The sequence below is a fragment of the Mobula birostris genome, chromosome 6, assembly GCF_030028105.1.
Source record: "Mobula birostris isolate sMobBir1 chromosome 6, sMobBir1.hap1, whole genome shotgun sequence".
Taxonomy (NCBI): Eukaryota; Metazoa; Chordata; class Chondrichthyes; order Myliobatiformes; family Myliobatidae; genus Mobula; species Mobula birostris.
This window is the reverse complement of record NC_092375.1, coordinates 22,162,691-22,183,882: the sequence shown is the minus strand read 5'-3', so window position 1 is coordinate 22,183,882 and position 21,192 is coordinate 22,162,691. Positions and strand designations below refer to the sequence as shown.

General features: G+C 43.2%; 1 protein-coding gene across 3 annotated transcripts in view; it reads left to right on the top strand.

The window, feature by feature from the left end:
* Window positions 1-21,192, top strand: part of ttc3 (tetratricopeptide repeat domain 3) — a 141,149-nt gene that overhangs the window by 5,970 nt on the left and 113,987 nt on the right. For all 3 annotated transcript variants that reach the window (XM_072260010.1, XM_072260011.1, XM_072260009.1), the window contains exons 2-3: window positions 6,497-6,558; window positions 11,519-11,570. In XM_072260010.1, coding sequence (XP_072116111.1) covers window positions 6,508-6,558; window positions 11,519-11,570 — 103 coding nt within the window. In that variant the 5' untranslated portion in view covers window positions 6,497-6,507. The remainder of the gene's footprint in view (window positions 1-6,496; window positions 6,559-11,518; window positions 11,571-21,192) is intronic.

Here is a 21,192-nt window from a genome sequence, read left to right as displayed (position 1 = left end):
TAGTGAGGTGACCAGAACTGAGCACAGTACTCCAAATGGGGTCTGACCGGGGTCCTACTGTATTTAGTTACAGCATTACCTCTTGGATCCTAAACTCAATCCCACGATTGATGAGGGCTAATGCACTGTATGCCTTCTTAACCACAGAATCAACCTGCACAGCAGCTTTGAGTGTCCTATGGACTCTGACCTCAAGATCCCTCTGATCCTCCACACTGCCAAGAGTCTTACCATTAATACTATATTCTGCCGTCATATTTGACTTACCAAAATGAATCACCTCACACTTATTTGGGTTGAACTCCATCTGCCACTTCTTAGCCCAATTTTGCATCCTGTCAATGGGACCTCTTGACAGCCCTCCACACTATCCACAACACTCCCAACCTTTGTGTCATCAGCAAATTTACTAACCCATCCCTCCACTTCCTCATCCACATCACTTATAAAAATCACGAAGAGAAGGGGTCCCAGAACAGATCCCTGAGGCACACCACTAGTCACTGACCTCCATGCAGAATATGACCCATCGACAACCACTCTTTGCCTTCTGTGGGCAAGCCAGTTCGGGATCCACAAAGCAAGGTCCCCTTGGATCCCATGCCTCCTTATCAAATGCCTTGCTGAAATCCATATGCACTACATCTACTACTCCACCTTCATCAATGTGTTTAGTCACATCCTGAAAAAATTCTATCAGGCTTGTAAGGCACGACCTGCCTTTGACAAAGCCATGCTGACTATTCCTAATCATATTATACCTCTCCAAATGTTCATAAAACCTGCCTCTCAGGATCTTCTCCATCAACTTACCAACCACTGAAGTAAGAATCACTGGTCCATAATTTCTTGGGCTATCTCTACTCCCTTTCTTTAATAAGGGAACAACATCCGCAACCCTCCAATCCTCCGGAACCTCTCCTATCTCCATTGATAATGCAAAGATCATCGCCAAAGGCTCAGCAATCTCCTCCCTTGCCTCCCACGGTAGCCTGGAGTACATCTCGTACGGTCCCGGAGACTTATCCATCTTGATGCTTTCCAAAAGCTCCAGCCCATCCTCATTCTTAATATCTATATGCTCAAGCTTTTCTTTCTGCTGTAAGTCATCCCTACAATCACCAAGATCCTTCTCCGTAGTGAATACTGAAGCAAAATACTCATTAAGTACCTCTGCTGTCTCCTCTGGTTCCATACACACTTTTCCACAGTCACACTTGATTAGTCCTATTCTTTCACGTGTTATCCTCTTGCTCTTCTCATACTTGTAGAATGCCTTGGGGTTTTTCTTAATCATGTCCACCAAGGCCTACTCATGGTCCCTTCTGGCTCTCCTAATTTCATTCTTAAGCTCCTTCCTGCTAGCCTTATAATCTTCTAGATCTCTATCATTATCTAGTTTTTTTTGAACCTTTTGTAAGTTTTTCTTCTTGACTAGATTTACAACAGCCTTTGTACATCACAGTTCCTGTACCCTACCATCCTTTCCCTGTCTCATTGGAACATACCTATGTAGAACTCCACGCAAATATCTCCTGAACGTTTGCCACATTTCTTCCATACATTTCCCTGAGAACATCTGTTCACAATTTATGCTTCCAAGTTCCTGCCTGATAGCCTCATATTTTCTCTTACTCCAATTAAACGCTTTCCTAGTTTGTCTGTTCTTATTCCTCTCTAGTGCTTTGGTAAAGGAGATAGAATTGTGATCACTATCTCCAAAATGCTCTCCCACTGAGAGATCTGACACCTGACCAGGTTCATTTCCCAATACCAGATCAAGTACAGCCTCTCCTCTTGTAGGCTTATCTACATATTGTGTCAAGAAACCTTCTGGAACACACCTAACAAACTCCACCCCATCTAAACCCCTTGCTCTTGGCTAGTGGTCACCAACCAGTCGATCGTGATCGACTGGCCATCTTTGAGACTTTCCCAGTAGATCCCGAAAATAAATAAATACATACATACATACATACATACATACATACACAAATACATTATGCCTAATAAACCTTTTGATGCAAAAGCAAATTTTACCCCTAGAGCGCATATGTGAGTCATATGTAGTAACTTCTACTTTGAAAAAGGACCACTAGACAACTTCATGTCCAGAGAAACAACTTTATCTGGGACGGCAAAACCACACACACATGCGCAGAAAAGACCGGAAGTAAAACCCCGCAACCTCTGTTTACAAACAGCTTTCCGTAGCAGGAATATTGCTATATTGGTAAAGCAATACTTCTTGACCAGATTTCTAATTGGTGTTACCAATCTTAATTGGTATTAACTTATCTTTATAATGCTCACATTACAATACCTTTAATTCTAAGTGTCATTATTTAATTTTATTTCAACACGAAAAATAAATGAATGAAAATTGACTATTGCACTCAGTGTGATGACTGGGGCTGAATACTTTCTGCTAGTTCCCTGAAATTTGGCTCATAACTACAGACAGCCACTCTGAGACAGTTTGTGAGGTGTCTGTCAGTAAAACGACTCCTGTACTTAGATTTAATAATTTTCATCTGTGAAGATGCAATTTCACACAGATAAGTTGACCCGAAGTAGGCACTGACTTTTAGTGCACATGTGGTGAGATGAGGAAACTTTTCCCTACTGACAAGCCCCCAAAAGACACCGTCCTTTGATCTTGCTTTAAGCTCGATGTCATTTTGCAAATCAATTATTTCCATTTCAATATCACTTGGCACACCAAATACTTGCTGGAATTTGGCTGCTATCTGTCTATATCGATCGGCAGAAATGGATTTGAAATAAATGCAGCAATATCTTTCATGATGTTTAACTTCCCAAAACGCCCATCGAACTCTATTGCCAGTTTGTCTAGGTAAGCACAGTATTGCTCAGGGCGAAAAGCATTTTTTTTTCCTTGATGGCCTATAACAGTTTCTCCAAGTTGGAAAAATGTGTCAGCCTCCCATTCTTTAAATTTGAAATCCAAACACCGAGCTTGGCCTTAAACGCATTTACTGAGCTTATCACGTGGGGCAGGTGTTGGTCTTTTCCCATAAGCTCGCTGTTAAGTGCGTTTAATTTAGCCGTTAGGTCTATCAGAAACCCTACATCCAGTAGCCACGCATCATCTGACAGTTCCTCATGCTCCTCGTTTCTTTATCTCAGGCAGCAAGTCAACAAACTATTGCAGCACAGCGCCCTCGCAAACCTCCTGACAGACTGAATATTCGAATGGACAGTTTCCTTTGTTAGACTGGATTTTGAATCTGCCACGTTTTTCAGGTGTTTTGTATTGGTAAACTGTTACTGAGACACTAGTGTAAGTTTCAGGGGTACGCAAGATAATGACACCACTATTTTTTGTTTCCCAGTTCTTTTACATTTGGGGAATGTTGGAATTTAAAGGGGGAGAAGTGTTGTAATGTGAACATTATAAAGATAAATTAATACCAATTAGGAGAATGGTAATATAGCGATACTCCCGCTACAGAAAACTGTTTAAACAGAGGTCGTTTCTGGGGTTGTGGGGTTTTACTTCCAGTCTTTTCTGCACGTGTGTATAAGCCCCTCCACCGCGTTGGTTTTGCCATCCCAGATGAAGTTGTTCCTTTGGGCATGAAGTTGTCGAGTGGTCCTTTTTCAAAGTAGAAGTTACTACAAAAGGTATGACGTATTGTGATATTCTTAAAGGAAGACAGCTATGGCCTGTTTGATATGCAAGTTAGTTATAGGGTTTTTTTGGTTGAATTAATCTGAAAGTTTGACAAAAGTATTTTGTGTAATTCAGATACAATTAGCCCAAATAAAAGGCCTCAAGTTGGAAGTACAATCTGAGCTGTTTTTTTCTCTAAACGATTTAGTAGGTCGATCTTGCCGTTCACTAAGGCTGAGGTAGGGGATCTTGGGCTTAAAAAGGTTGGCGACCACTACTCTAGGGAGAGGCCAATCGATATTTGGGAAATTAAAATCTCCCACCTCCGCAACACCTTTCCAGAATCTGTCTCCCTATCTGCTCCTCAATGTCCCTGTTACTATTGGGTGGTCTATAAAAAAACACCCGGTTTTGTTATTGACCCGTTCCTGTTCCTAACTTCCACCCACAGAGACTCCGTAGACAATCCCTCCGTGACTTCCTCCTTTTTTTGCAGCCATGACGCTTTCTCTGATCAACGGTACCGCGCCCCCTCTTCTTTTGCCGCCCTCCTGGTCCTTTCTGAAACATCTAAAGCCTGGCACTCGAAGTAATCATTCCTGCCCCTGAGCCATCCAAGTCTCTCTAATGGCCACAACATCATAGCTGCAAGTACTGATCCACGCTCTAAGCTCATCCACTTTGTTCATGATGCTTCGTGCATTAAAATAGACACATCTCAAACCAACGGTCTGAGTGCATCCCTTCTCTGTCACCTGCCTATCCTCCCTCTCGCCCTGTCTCCAAGCTTTCTCTATTTGTGAACCAACCGCCTCTTCTTCCGTCTCATCAGCTCGGTTCCCACCCCCGCCCCCCAGCAATTCCAGTTTAAACTCTTTCCCAATAGCCTCAGCAAACCTCCCCACCAAGATATTGGTCCCTCTAGGATTCAAGTGCAACCTGTCCCTTTTGTACAGGTCACACCTGCCCCAAAAGAGGTCCCAATGATCCAGAAACCTGAATCCCTGCCCCTGCTCCAATCTCTCAGCCACCCATTTATCCTATACCTCATTCTTTTCCGATACTCTTTTCATACCTGAAGACAGGTGAAGAAGTATTGAGAAAAAGAGTAGAAACCCATCTGTCAGGTTAAAAACCTATATTGTATATTATACAATCATTGCCTGGTCATTTATAAATGCAAAATATGTTCAGTGGCCTGATACACCTGGTCGTTAATGTAAATATTGATTCAGCAATCGTGTGACAAGAACTCTGTGTAAACACGTCAAGAGGTTCAGTTGTTGTTCAGACTAAACATCAGATGGGGAAGAAATGTGATTTTACTGACTTTAACTATGAATAATTGTGATGCCAGATGGGCTGGTTTGAGTATCTTGAAACTGCTACTCTGAGATTTTCACACACAATAGTCTCTAAATTTTACAGAGAATGAAAAACAAAACATCCAGTGATTGGCAGTTAATGAGAGAGGTCAGAGAAGAATGGGCATAGTGGTTCAGGCTGACATGGAACTGACAGTAACTCAATCACACATCATAACAGTGGTGTGCAGAAGAGCATCTCTGAACACACAACACATCAAACGATGAAGTGGATGGGCTGCAGAAACAGAAGAGCATGAACCTACACTCAGTGGCCACTTTATTAGGTAGAGGACTCTGACCCAGCCATTCAAGGAATTTTCTTCCTTTAAACCAATTTATGTTTGCTCTGACAGTGTGCTTTGGGTCATTGTCCTACTAAAAGACAAACTTCCTCCCCAGTTTAATATTTCTGGCAGAGGCTAGCACATTTTTATCCAGGATCTCTCTGGATTTAGCAGCATTCATCTTCCCATTAATTCTGACCAGATTTCCAGTCCCCATAACATCCCCACAGCATGATGCTACCTCCACCCTACTTTGCATTAGGAATGGTGTTACCTGGCTGATGTGCTGTATGAGATTTATGTTACATGTACTGCTTAGCGTTGAGGCCAAGAGGTTCCACTTTGGGCACATCTGACCACAAGACCTTCTTCCGCTTCTTTACAGTATCTTCTTAGTGACGCTTTGAGAAGTCTTTATAGGCAGGGATATGTTTTTTTTTAGCCAGGGCTGCGTCTTTGCAGCTCTTCCATAAATTCCCTTTTTGTGCGAAGCCTTGGAGATTGTGGAGCCATGAACTTGATCTCCAGTTGCAGCTACTGATTACTCAGCTTATTCAGAGCGACTAGGTGTCACGTTAGCCTCTCGTACAAGTGCCATTCTTCTCCAGTGACTACGTTTAGAGAGGGTGACGTGACCTAGGCAGTAGGGCTGTAGTTTCATATTTTTCCACTCCACTTTTTCATGATGGACTGCACTGAGCTCCAAGGCACATTCAGTGCCTTTGAGATGGTCTTGAACCATTCCCAAAATTTGTGATTCTCATTAATATTTCCCTGACATGACTTGAATGGTTTTTGTCTTCATTTTGGTTTGGTCTGTTGAAAATCTACCATACTGTTGGACCTTAGAGAGAGAAAGGGAGGTATTTATCCTTCTAAATTCATTGAAAACAGGTGACTCCAACTTTCTACATTAACAAATTAGGTGATTTTAGTAAGGTATTGTACAATATTGCACCTGAGGAAAGTTAGCATAGTAATTACAAAGGGATAATACTTTTTCAGCCTCACAATTTGGGTTTTTAATTTTTAGTAAATTGTTGACAAGTTTTGGAATTTTTCTTTTGATTTGACATACACAATGTTTTGTTGAGTAGTTCAAAATTCCTACTTCAATATATTTTTTAATTTAGAAATTGAGACAGTAAAATGTGAAAATAGTTGTGGGAACTGAATACTTTTTCAAGGCACTGCAAATGTTTTTTCAGGGTCAACAGTCATGGATGATTCTAGTTCAGACTCGGATGACGTCAAGCTGATCAACTTTACGGTACGTTCTCAGGAAACCTGAATGGAGAAATTCACTTTCAAATATGCAAAAGTATATGTGGCTCTTTCTTAAATAACATAAACTGTGACTAAGCAAACAGTTGCAGATTTTGTAAGCTTCAAGAAACTTGTGGAAATTCGGAATAGGTCAAACAGCAGATGTCAACTTTAAGTGCAAATCCATCATAACTATTGTTTGATCAGTTATCACATGTTATATATGGTCTCAGGGGCAGTGGCCCATAAAAGGTTGCACAATACTTCAAAATTCATGCTGAATAAAGTAAATTAAAGAAAAACTTTTCCATTAAGTGGAAGGAAATAATTTTGTTTTTTGCTGTTGATTATTGTCAAGCAGCTCTCATTAATAAATGAGCCAAATGTTTTCTGATCACATTAAATATGCCTATGTTTAGCAGTATAAATATGCAAGTTTTGGAAACATGAAATAAAACAACATATGCAGGAAATACACAGCAGAACGAACAGAATCAGAAAGTAATGAAGCAGAGATCACCTTGAGTGTTCTCAGGCTTAGTTCAGTGGCAAAAATGTTATTTTCTCAAGTGTTACTTATTGCTCTGAGAAATAAAACATATCTAAAATGTTTTTGTTGGCTTTGTGGAACAATCTATGTTCCGTACCTATTCTGGTATCTGTCCCCCACTTTTCCTTCGCTACATCGACGACTGCATTGGCGCTGCTTCCTGCACACATGCTGAGCTCGTTAACTTTATTAACTTTGCCTCCAACTTTCACCCTGCCCTCAAGTTTACCTGGTCCATTTCCAACACCTCCCTCCCCTTTCTAGATCTTTCTGTCTCTGTCTCTGGAGACAGCTTATCCACTGATGTCTACTATAAGCCTACTGACTCTCACAGCTATCTGGACTATTCCTCTTCTCACCCTGTCTCTTGCAAAAATGCCATCCCCTTCTCGCAATTCCTCCGTCTCCGCCACATCTGCTCTCAGGATGAGGCTTTTCATTCCAAGACGAGGGAGATGTCCTCCTTTTTTAAAGAAAGGGGCTTTCCTTCCTCCACCATCAACTCTGCTCTCAAACGCATCTCCCCCATTTCACGCACATCTGCTCTCACTCCATCCTCCCGCCACCCCACTAGGAATAGGGTTCCCCTGGTCCTCACCTACCACCCCACCAGCCTCCAGGTCCAACATATTATTCTCCGTAACTTCCACCACCTCTAACGGGATCCCACCACTAAGCACATCTTTCCCTCCCGCCCCCCCCCCCCCGCTTTCCGCAGGGATCGCTCCCTATGCGACTCCCTTGTCCATTCGTCCCCCCCATCCCTCCCCACTGATCTCCCTCCTGGCACTTATCCTTGTAAATGGAATAAGTGCTACACATGCCCTTACACTTCCTCCCTTACCACCATTCAGGGCCCCAGACAGTCCTTCCAGGTGAAGCGACACTTCACCTGTGAGTTGGCTGGGGTGATATACTGCGTCCGGTGCTCCCGATGTGGCCTTCTATATATTGGCGAGACCCAACGCAGACTGAGAGACCGCTTTGCTGAACACCTCCGCTCTGTCGGCCAGAGAAAGCAGGATCTCCCAGTGGCCACACATTTTAATTCCATATCCCATTCCCATTCTGACATGTCTATCCACTGCCTCCTCTACTGTAAAGATGAAGCCACACTCAGGTTGGAGGAACAACACCTTATATTCCGTCTGGGTAGCCTCCAACCTGATGGCATGAACATTGGCTTCTCTAACTTCTGCTAATGCCCCACCTCCCCCTCGTACCCATCCGTTATTTATTTTTATACACACATTCTTTCTCTCACTCTCCTTTTTCTCCCTCTGTCCCTCTGACTATATCCCTTGCCCATCCTCTGGGTTCCCCCCCCCCCACCCCTTGTCTTTCTTCCTGGGCCTCCTGTCCCATGATCCTCTCATATCCCTTTTGCCAATCACCTATCCAGCTCTTGGCTCCATCCCTCCCCCACCTGTCTTCTCCTATCATTTTGGATCTCCCCCTCCCCCTCCCACTTTCAAAGCTCTTACTAACTCTTCCTTCAGTTAGTCCTGACGAAGGGTCTCGGCCTGAAATGTCGACTGTACCTCTTCCTAGAGATGCTGCCTGGCCTGCTGCATTCACTAGCAACTTTGATGTCTGTTTCTAAAATGCCACTCTTCTTTATAGGTGCTGGCTAACGTGTTGTAGACTTTTAATATTTAATGTGGGTGACCTTACTATTTTACTTAACCCTGTATATTTAAACATTTTTTTTGTGGATACACGTTTCTGCCAATGGGCAATCAGATAATTGTTCCAAATCATTTCATACTGTCTTCGTAGCTATGAAAGTGATGCAGAGGAGATTTACCAGAATGCTGTCTGGGTTCGAGAACATGTCTTATTGGGAAAAGTTGAGTGAACTAGGGTTTTTCTTCTTTGGAGCAAAGGAGGATGAGAAGTGTGATAAGAGACTGATAGATGTGTATAAGATTATAAGAGACATATATAGAGTGGACAGCCAGCACCTTTTTCTCAGAGCAACAATGGATAATAGCAGAGGATACCCTTTTAAGCTGAGTGGAGAGAAGTTTGGCGGGGGATGTCAGAAGTAGGTATTTTACACTGCCAGAGTCAGTGGTTGAGCCTGATACATTAGGGACATTTAAAAGACTCTTAAATAGGCAAATGGATGAAAGGAAAATGGAAGTTGTGGGCTAAGTAGGAGTTTATATTGATCAATGAGTTAGTTTATGTAGAGTGCACAACATTGTGTGCTGAAGGGCATGTACTGTACTGTTCTATGTTCAAGTGTTTATTCATCATCTATGTAGTTTCTTTAGCTTGTATAGCAATTAAAAATGTTAACATGTGTCAGCTTTTGTGTGTGTGCGTGTGAATGTGTACAGTATATATGAATGCTAGTTTGCTCCACTTTTTTCTCGTTAATATTAGCTGCGAATACTGCCACTAACCCTACACTCTGTTTTGGGTATAATGGCTGTTTGTGTATCTCCACGGTAATGACTTATTCCATCTTTTCATTTACAACCATTGCTAAGGTCTCTGTTGAGCTGGTCTTTGAAATGCAAGTAGATTCTGCTTCCTTCACTAAGAAGGATAGATTGTTTTGATCATGCTAATTGTAAAATTAATGAAACCATTTCAAATGGCTAAATATAGGTTGTGTTAATATAGATTACGTGATATAGGCTGTATTGACCCCAACAAGTAGATTCTAAATAGAACTGTTTCTTGTTTGAATGTTTATGTGTACAGAGGACTGTTTGTTGTTTTGGTATGTAGTCTGATGGACAGCACCTAGTTTGAGTGTTAGCTCCTAAAGTGGCAGGAACCTTTCTACCTGAAAGGAATCATGGACTGAATTGGTAGCAGTCCTATTAAATGGATCTTTTCTTGTTAGTATGTTGAACATTTTACAAGGCAAATGTATCATTAAGCAGTCAGAAAAGGGAATGAATGTTTTGGAAGATAGGAGAGATCTAACAGACAAATATTTCTAGAAAATCAGAAGAATTTGAGGAATCTAGTTATAAGGAGAGGTTAGGCAAACTTGGATTGTTTTCTCTGAAGCATTAGAGGTTGAAGGGCAACCTGATAGAGGTTAGTAATGTTAGAAAAGGCAGAGACAGAGTAGATAATCAGAGACTTTTCCCAGGGTCGAAATACCAAATACTAGAGGACATAGCTTTAAGGTAAGAGGAAAGTTTAAAAGAGATGTGCAGAATGAGTTTTCTTTTTTTCCAAAGTGTGGTGAGTACTTGGAGCATGCTGCCAAGGTTCTGGTGGTGGAAAGAGACATTACGGTCACATTTAAGAGGCAATTAGATGAACACATGAACATTCAAGGAATGGAGAGATATGGATCATGTGCAGGTTAGATGGGTTTAGATTAATCTGGCATTATGTTCACTATGGACACTGTGGGCTCAATGACCTCTTGTGTTGTAATGTTCTGTGCTCTTAAAGCAAATATTTTTATGACTGTAGGAGTGGCTAGGAATAGTGACAAGAAGAAGCAACAGTATCTTTGAGAGAAAAAGAGGCAAATAAGTCATGAGCAACGGCCCAGAATGCTTGCATGATTGTGGTAATTTAAATAAGTTTATGCATCGCTTTACTTTGAAGTACTCGTGATCGTTAAAGTGACTGATGAGGACAGATGTACAACTAAATCTTTGGCTTTAAGAACGAATTTGAGAGTTTAACACTTTCTTCTTAAAATAGCTGAAATGTTTTGAGAGAAAGATTAGGAATTGCTAGCAGAACTATCAAAGAGCTTTGAATGTTGGCATGAACATTGACATAACAGCACTTTTTGCTGCAAATACATTTAGAACTAACTTTATATTAAATGAATGTTATTCATTAAACATGAAACTTCTAGAAAAAGTACATAATTCCCAATTGGTCTCATTGGCATCAGTCATCTCATAATCTACAAAACTGGAGTAGAGAAAAGTAATCCTGAATCCAAAAAAAAAATGCCTACAAAGAAGAAGAAAATACAGATTGGTATCAAGTGTGAATCGGTTACTACCTGTACAAGTCATGTTTGTTTTATTAAGGTAAATACTGTATATAGTACACTAATTAAACCTCTTTAAGGGTTTTTCAATTTGTCAATGATAATTAATTTATTAAACTGGAAGGGAATGCCATGCATGTTTGTATTATTTAAGAATTAGTTTTCCTTATTAGTTAATTAGTTTAGTAAATGTGTCCCGAATACCAGGGTTAATCAAATTCATATTCCTTTCAAGTTTTTTAAACAAGGAAGGCAATAGAGATAAGTAAACAAGTAATAAATAAATGTATAATGAAATATATGATTCCTGTAGTCGGTACCAAAGGTTGTAATTTGGTTTGAAGCCATGAATGAATGGCTCTTGTTGAATGATTTATATTATAAGTCTAACCAGTGACAAAACTCTAATGACCTGTTGTTTTATTTCAGAGTAAGAAAATATCTGAAAAACGTAGTCGTAATATGAAGCCCAAAAATAATAGTAAGTGCATCAAGGGGATGTTCTGTTGGGTGGTGGCCTAGTACTTTTTCCATGACATTGTTTCCCCATTCTTATTATAATTGAATGTGGATTTGCAGACATGGACATTGATGAGTGAATTTCACCATATGTTTATGGAGTTTTTGTAGCAGATATTAGCCCTCCATCAAAGTAAGACCATAAGACATAGGAGCAGAATTAGGCCCTTCAGCCCTTTGAGTCTGCTCCACTATTCCATCAAAGCTGATTTGTTTTTCCTCTCAACACCATTCTTTTGTCTTCTCCCCATAACATTTGACATGCGGATTAATCAAAAACCTATCAACCTCTGCGTTAAATATACTCAATGACTTTGGCTTTATAACCATCTGTAGCAATGAATTCCACAGATTCACTGTGCTCTGGCTAGAGAATTTCCTCGGTCCAGCACCTGGCCGCATGGTGTGCCGACAACAACCTGGCCCTTAACACCCAGAAGACCATTGTGGACTTCAGGCATGCTAGGAGCCACACTCACATCCCCATCTGCATCAACAGAGCTGTAGTGGAGCATGTATCAAGCTTCAAATTCCTTGGTGTCCACATTTCCGAGGAACTCACCTGGTCCCTGAACTCCTCCAACCTGATCAAAAAGGTGCAACAGCGCCTTTATTTCCTGCAGAGCATGAAAAAAGCTCACCTGTGTCCCAGGATACTGATGGACTTTTACCGCTATACCATTGAGAGCATACTGACCAGCTGCATCTCAGTGTGGTATGGCAATTGTCCCGTATCGGACCACAAAGCACTCCAGTGGGTGGTGAAAACTGCCCAGCAGATTATCGGCACCTAATTGCCCACCATTGAGAACATCTACCATAAGTGCTGCCTGGGCAGGGCGAAAAGCATTATCAAGGCTGCATCTCACCCTAACCATGGACTTTTTATTCTCCTCCCATCCAGTAGGTGCTACAGGAGCCTCCGCTCCCGCACCAGCAGGCACAGGAAGAGCTTCTTTCCTGAGGCTGTGGCCCTGCTGAACTTCACATCACAGCATTAAGCAGTATTGCACCCATATTGTACTGTCTCAGTACTTTTATATTTGTGTGCTGCAGCACTTACTTTTTATTTGCAGTTACTTTGTAAATAACACTATTCTTTGTATTTGTGGTCAGATGCTAACTGCATTTCATTGGCTTTGTATCTGTACTCGGCACAATGACAATGAAGTTGAATCTACTCTAATCTAATCTAAATGGATGTTCCGCTGCTCTGAGGCTGTGTCCTCTGGTCCTAGACTGACCCATTATAAGAGGAGTTCCCAACCTGTGGTGCACAGATCCTTTGTTAATGGTAGGGCTCCATGACTTTCAAAAGGTTGGGAATCCCTGCACTATAGGAAACATCCTGTGCACATTCAATCTATCAATAGGTTTTAGTGAGATCACCCCCCCCCTCCCCATTCTTCTAAACTCCAGCGAGTACAGATCCACAGCCATGAAGCGCTTCTCACACATTAACCCTTTTATTCGTAGAATCATTATCATGAACCTCCTCTTAACCTCTCTAATGCAGAAGATATTGGCTTAGCTAAGGGGCCCAAAACTGCTCACAATACTCCCAAGTGCAGTCCGATCAAAGCCTTATAAAGCCTCAGCTTTATATCCTTGCTCTTATATGCTAGTACCCTCAAAATGCATGGTGTTGGCGCGTGGCCAAGTAGTTAAGGTGTCAGTCTAGCAGATATCCCACCCTGCAAAAACTCATTTCAGGGAGGTAGCACCATCAATTTGCGGGAGACTCCCAGAACTTCCGGGAGAGGTGGGATGTCTGCAATAGAGTAGCTCCTTAGCAGCTAGCCAGCTAGTTTAAATAACGTTAGATATACTAATGAATGGATGACACCTGTTAAACTCACCTCAACATGTCTTTTACAGCCTTAATTCACCATGGGCAATAGAGCAGTCACGGTTGCAAACAGCGCAGCAAGCAACACTGTCATTATTTTTGACCCCTATTAGGCAGGGGTGCACTTTAGGGTAGTCTGGGATGACGTACTTTTTATATTTTTTTGGAATACTCTGCCACGGCGCGCGCACTGTCTTTCTCATGGTCGCTCGCGTGCTCTTGCTTGCTTTCTCTCTCTCGCTCTCAAAAAAATTGATTTCCATGATATTGTATATAATTTGTGGGCATCAGGGAGCCACTATTAATGTGCGGGAGACTCCCGGAACTTCCAGGAGAGGTGGGATGTCTGGTCTAGTGATCTGAAGGTTGCTAGTTCAAGCCTCAGCTGAGGCAGCGTGTTGTGTCCTTGAGCAAGGCACTTAGATTAGATTATGAAGACACGTAGTCCCCTTTTGTTGTCATTTAGTAATGCATGCATTAAGAAATGATACATTATTTCTTAGCCACACATTGCTCTGCGACGGTGCTGGTGCCAAACTGTATCGGCCTTAGTGCACAACAGCGGTGGCGTGGAGAGGGGAGACTTGCAGCATGGGCAACTGCCGGTCTTCCATACAACCTTGCCCAGGCCTGCACACTGGAAACCTTCCAAGGCACAAATCCATGGTCTCACCAGACTAACGGATGCCTATATAAAATGCATGCTAACATTCCATTTGCCTCCCTTACCATCAACACAACCTGCATTTTAATCTATAAGGTCCCTTTGCACCTCTGATTTTTTAAATTTTTTTCCCTCGTTCAGAAAATAGTCTATGCCTTTATTCCCTCTATGGAAGTGCATCACCATACACTATACTCCATCTGCCACCTCTTTGCCTATTCTCCCAATCTGTCCAAGTCCTTTTGCAGACTCCCTGCTACCTCAACATTACCCATCTTCATATCATCCATTAACTTGGTCACAAAGCCGTCAATTCCATCATCTAAATAATTGACACATAATTTGAAAAGACGCGGTCTCAACGTTGACCCTTGCAGAACACCACTAGTAACCGGCAGCCAACCAAGAAATGCCCATTTTATTGCCACGCTTTGCCTACTGTCAGTCAGACAATCTTCTGTCCATGCTAGTATCTTTCCTGTATACCATGGGCTCTTACTTTGTTAAGGGTTGCCATGGTAGTGGAGTGGTTAGCGCAATGCTCTTACAGCTTGGGACTTCAGAGTTCAATTCTGATGTCCACTGTAAGGAGTGTCTTTTCATCCTCCTCGTGGAATGCATTGGTTTTCTATGGGTGCTCCAGTTGCCATACCAGCTAGGTCATTGTACATTGTGCCGTGATTAGGTTAAGGTTAAAAATTGGGGTTATCGGGAGTTGCTGCTATAGCATAGCTTGAAGGGCTGGAAGGCCCTATTCCACACCGCTTCTCTAAATAAAAATAAAAAAATAAACAGCCTCATGTGCGGCACCTTATCAAAGGCCTTCTACCTTTGCTTCATTCACAAACTTGGCCACAAAGCCATCATTTCTGTCATATAAATCATTAACATGTAAAGTGATCTCTACACCAACCCATGTGGCACACTACCAGTCGCCAGAAGCCAACCAGAAAAAGGCACCCATTATTCCCACTTCTTGCCTCCTGCCAGTCAGGCAATCTTGTACCTATGCTGGTGTCTTACCTGTAAAATCATGGGCTCTTACCTTGTTAAGCAGCCTCACGTGCAGCACCTTGACAAAAGCCTTTGAAAATCCAAGTAAACAACATCCACTTTCCTTTGTCTCTCCTGCCTGCTATTTCCTCAAAGAATTCCAAAAAGATTTGTCAGCAAGATTTCCCCTCAAGGAAACCATGCTGACTTTAGACTATTTTATCACGTGCCTCTAAATACCCTGAAACTTTATTCTTAATAATGGACTCCAAAATCTTCCCAACCACTGAAGACAGGCTAACTGCTGTATAATTTCCTTTCTCTACCTCCCTCCCTTCTTAAAGAGTGAAGTGACATTTGCAATTTTCAAGTACTCTGGAACCATTCCAGAATCTCGTGATGCTTAAAAGGTCATTACTAATGCTTCTGCAATCTCTTCAGCAGCCACCTCTTTCAGAACCATGGTCTAGGTGATTTACAGTATCTAATTTCAGATCAAACACCTTCTTAGTCTTCGGTTGTCCATCGCAATCCGATGATGACGTCCACTCCTTTAACGGTGAGATCTTTGATGGCTATACAGTCCTGTCCTGGACCCACAAGCTCTATTGCAGGTGGGACATGTATATGTGGTAGTGGTGGCAACCATGGCTGCATTTCTCCTGGCTCTCTTCTGCTGTCTTCTGGTTGTTAATTCCATCTCCAGAATACGAACCAAGTCCCGACACAGCTGTCGCCAAGTGGTACGGTCAGCAGCAACATCCTCCATGTCCTCTGGTCTGATCTTGCACTTCCTTATATCATTCTTCATCTGATCCTTATAGCTCTTCTTCAGCCCTCCAGCTGAACATCGACCATGATGTAGCTGGCTTTATAATACTCTGCAGGGTAGCCGACATGGGGGCATCCTTATCACGTGCCCTAGCCACTGCAGCTGACGCTGGGTGATCACGGCCTCAATACTCCTGCAGCTGGTCTTTACAAGTATTTCAGTGTGAGGCACCCGCTCACGCCAAGTAATTCCCAGGATGTGCTGGAGGCAGCTTATGTGGAAGTGCTCCAAGGACTTGATGTGACGGCTGTAGGTTACCCAAGCTTCACAGCTATAAAGGAGGGTGGTGACACAGACTGCTTGGTATATGGTGACCTTTGTGGAGAGACGAAGGCTCCTGTTCTGAAAGACTCTATGCCGAAGTCTCCCAAAGGCAGCTGATGCCTGTTTAATGTGGCTCTGGATGTCGTTGTCAATGCCGCTATCCTCAGAGAGAACGCTCCCCAGATATTTGAAAGATGGCACTACTGACGGCTTTTCATCACCAACAGTGAAGGCAGGTAGAGTGGGTGGGACATTGGTACTCCACTGGCAAACCACTTCTGTCATGGTATTGACAGTCAGCCCCCTCCTGCTGTACGCTGTCACCGCCACAGCAAGGACGGTCTGAAGACCCTCTGGAGTATGGGCTACAAGAGCACAATTGTCGCATACTGCAGCTCCAGGACCCGCTGTCTACGGAGTTTGATGGTTGCCTGGAGCCTCCTGATGTCAAAGAGGTTGCCATCTAATCTGACGTCCACTGCCACACCGCTGCTGTTTTCAATCTTGTTGTGGCGAAGCTTGGTCACACACACGAGGAAGATGTTAAAGAGCGCTGGCGCTAGCACACACCCCTGCTTCACCCCTGTGCATACAAGGAAGGGCTTGGACTCTTGTCACCCTACGGTCACCCGAGCAGTCATCCCATCGTGGAACTGGCAGAGGATGTTAACAATTTATTGGGACAGCCAAACCTGAGGAGGACATCCCATAAGAGCTCTCTCTGCACAGTGTCGAATGCTTTGGAGAGGTCGACAAAGGCCGTAAACAGGTCCTGATGTTGCTCCCGGCACTTTTTCTGAAGCCGCCGGGCTGTGAAGATTATGTCGATTGTGCTCCTGTTCTTCCTAAATCCACACTGCGATTCAGGCAGCATTGACTCGGTGATTTTGCTGATGAGTCTAAGCATCACCTTAGCCAGGACCTTTCCAGCAACAGAAAGGAGTGATATGCCCCTGCTATTGCTGCAGATGGCCTTGTCACCCTTGTTCTTATAAATGACAACGATGTTTGCATTTCTCCATTGCTGTGGGATGTTCTCATCAGTCCAGGCCTTGGTGATGTACTGGTAGAGGGTGCGCAAAAACACGTACCCTCCGTTCTTCAGTAACTCAGCAGGGATATTGTCAGTGCCAGGGGACTTGTTGTTCTTAAGGGAGTGGACAGCTGATAGAACCTCCTGGAAAGTTAGTGGTAGACTGAGGTCGTGGATAGGAGAAAGTTCAGGCAGTTCGCCCAGGATGGTGGGGTCTGCGTCAGAGTCCTGATTAAGCAGGGTGTTAAAATGCTCAGCCCACCTCAGCAGAATGGTATTCTGATTCTTCAGAAGTGTTTTCAGGGGAGTAACGCATTGATTTATTGGGTCGTAGATGGTTTTGACAGCATTGTAAAAATTATGCATGTTATTATTATCGGCAAAGGACTGGATTTCATGTGCCTTTTCAGTCCACCACTCATTTTGTATGGCCCATATTGCCTTTTGCACTTTCCTCCGAGCTGCCTGCCAAGGCTGCCTGATGCTGGTGGATGACGGGTTGTCTAAAGTTGTCCGGTGTGCTTTGTGCATGTCCTTAAGCAAGTTGTGGATGGTGTCTGAGTTATCGTCAAACCAGTCTTGGTGGTTCCTGCTATTATGGCCGATGGATTGGGCTGCTGCCTCATAGAGCGCAGAGCTGATATAGGTCCACTGTTGTTCCATGGTATTTTCTAAGCTCAGACAAGGTTCCAGCTCCTTTAGTTTCTCATTTAGGATCCATCGAAACTCACTTCTTGCTTCTGTGTTTCTCAAGCGGTTGCATTTTAGCTGCTTTTTATTGGGTTTTTGCAGCCGCAAGGGGGGACGCACTTTCATATGGAGCTTGGCCATAATCATACGGTAGTCAGTCCAGCACTCTGCACCTCTCATGGCACAGGTGATGAGAACATCCTTGATGTCACTACGTCTCAACAATGATGAGGTCGATCATGTGCCAATGTTTAGATCGAGGGTGCATCCACGAGGTCTTATATTTTGTCTTCTGCTGGAAGATGGTGTTGGTTATGGTAAGGTTATGCTCAGAGCAAAGAGTAAGTAGCCTCATGCCATTTGCATTCACCTTGCCAATACCATGCCTACCTAGCACTCCACTCCATATCCTGTTGTTCTGTCCCACCCTAGTGTGGAAGTCCCCAAGCAAAAGAATCTTATCATTCTTTGGGATCTGGCAAAGAGCTTCATCCAATGTCTGATAAAAGCATTCCTTGGCCTCATTCTCAGATGGCAAAGTTGGTGCACAGGCACTGAGAAGCGTGGCATAACGTTTCTTTGCCGGGGGATATGGAGGGTCATTAGTCTTTCACTAATGCCAACAGGTGTTGCTGTGAGACTTGGTAGAAAGATGTTCTTGGTCGCCAATCCTACTCTGTGGCGATGTTCTCCACCTGGGGGGGAAACCTTTCCAGAAGAAGGTGTAACCCATCCCTTGCTCTGTTAAAGAGCCTTCATCCAGGAGCCTGGTCTCACTCAGGGCAGCAATGTCGATGTTGTAGCGCCTCAGCTCAGCAGCGATCGAGACTGTACTCTGCTCAAGTCTGTCACAGATGCCTTATGAGTCCAGTAGAGTCCTTACATTCCATGTTACCAGTTTTAGGTTGTATTATTTCTTATTTTGACCACAGTAGTGAAATAACCCAATAGGTGCGGTAACCTATCCAGGTGAGTGATTGAATGGGCAATTTTTAGGCCACCTTTTCTAGACCCTTCCCCAATTGGGGTGAGCAGTGTGGTCCCTAAATAAGGCTGCTCAGTCACAGAAGGGTCTGCCGAAAATAGCTGCCACTCAGTCCCAGCTGCTAACGACCAAATACCCTGTGCCACTGCTGTGCAGGATTCTGACTAGGAGCTCCAAGTCCACTCGTACCTGCTCCCATTGCCAGAGTATTGTGTGTGTGTGAGTATTTGCTCACAGGGTGTGTGTGAAGCGCCTAGTGCAGTAGTGTAGTAGTGTTTGTAGTTAGTGCATGCCGTATGCCACATAGTGCTCTCTGCTTACAGCTATTGCCACTGGCCAGCCTTCTTAACAGAGGGTGAAGAGAGGAGCCGAGTGTGTAAGTCTCCTCCTGCCAGTACAAACCCTCTCCACCACCAAGACTCCTGCAGTGCCTCCTTGGGGCCACACATGGAAACTGGGTATCTTACGATCCCAGGCTAAGCTACAGGGGATCTCGGAGCAGCAACCTTCTTAGTAGTTGCAACTACACTCACTTCTTCCCCTGACACTCACGAATTTTTGGCATACTACTAGTGTCTTCTTAGTGAAGACTCACATAAAATATTTATTAAGTACGTACACCATTCCTTTGTTCCCAATTACTACCTCTTCAGTATCGCTTTCCAGTGGTCGGATATCCACTCTTCCCTTTTACTGTTTATATATCTGAAAAAAAAACTTACAGTATCCTCTTTTATATTATTGGCTAGCTTCATATTTCATCTTTTCTCCCCTTATGGCTTTTTAGTTGCCTTCTGTTGGTTTTTAAAAACTTCCAATCTTCTAATTTCCCACTCATTTTTGCTATATTTTATGTCCTGTATTTTCCTTTTATGGTGTCTTTGACTTCCCTTGTCAGCCACAATTGCTTCAACCTCCCCTTAGAATGCTTCTTTATCTTTGGGATTTGTCTATCTTTATATTGATTTTCAGATATTAAACTCCCAAATATAGTCTTCTTTCACACAACTCGTGATGCCCACAACATTATACCTGCCAATCTTTAACTACGTTACCTTATTCTGTATATTGCGTGCATTCAAATATAACTCCTTCAGCAACACACACACACTGCTGGAAAAACTCAGCAAGCCAGGCAGCATTTATGAAAAAAGTACAGTCGACATTTCAGGCTGAAACCCTTCAGCAGAACCTGATAACACCTTCAGTCCTGCATTCATCACCCTTTTTGATTTTGTTCCCAAGTTACACTTCAACTCATCCCATGGACTGCAATCTTGCCCTACCATCTGCCTGTCTTTCCTCAGTCTCACTACATACTGCATCTACTTGTATACCAACTGCCCCATCCTCAGCCCTATCAGTCTGGTTCCATTATCCTTGCCAAATTAGTTTAAACCTTCCTCAAGACCTCGATGATAATGGTCCCCCTCAGGTTCAGATGTAACCAGTTGTCACGAACCCCATGATGGGTTGAAAAGGGCCAGCAAAAATGGAACACACCTGGAGTCTGGTTTACTATAAATTAAGACTATATTTATTACTACTACGAATTACTATCATTAAACCAAATAATACAATACAGGTTATAAACAAGTTTATATATATCCGTAAATGTGTGTGTGGATACAAAAATAATAGTCCAGGAGGTAGATATCAGTCTTACGGTGTCAGGTAAGTTTAAGCAGTTCAGTTCACTTTGTCTTGCGTCGAGTTGAATTGACGGGGAGAGAGAGAGAGAGAGTTAACTGAGTTGATGTTCAAGTTGACAGCTTTAGTTGTTCTTGCTTCCGAAGTCTTCAGAGTCACTTCGTGTGACCCCCACACAGATGGACAGAGCCCCTTCTAGGGAACAGTCTACTAACCCACAGCACGGGTTCACCACCAGCAGACCCACACAGGCAAGCTCTTACCCACACTGGTAATCACGGGTCGAAATTAATCGGTCCGTCGCCTCCACCCTCATGGTGGTCTTAAGCTCTACCAGTGGTTTCTCGGGTAGCCTCCGCAGTTCTCTTATGTCATGTCTCCTCTGCCGTTATCATACCGAAGGATCAACTTTTATAATGCATCCAAAATTCCAGCGTCCGTTAGCTCAACCGCTCTGAGCTGTTACCATGGTGACTTCCCAGCTCGTGTCTCAGCTCACGCCCTATTCTCTCTCTCTTTTAATTGCCTCCTTATTCATTGGACTGCTGAACTTTCTAATAGTTTCTCACCTGCGTGACAGTTCATTTTCTACAGGTCTTGCCTTCCTCTGAAGAGATTACAATG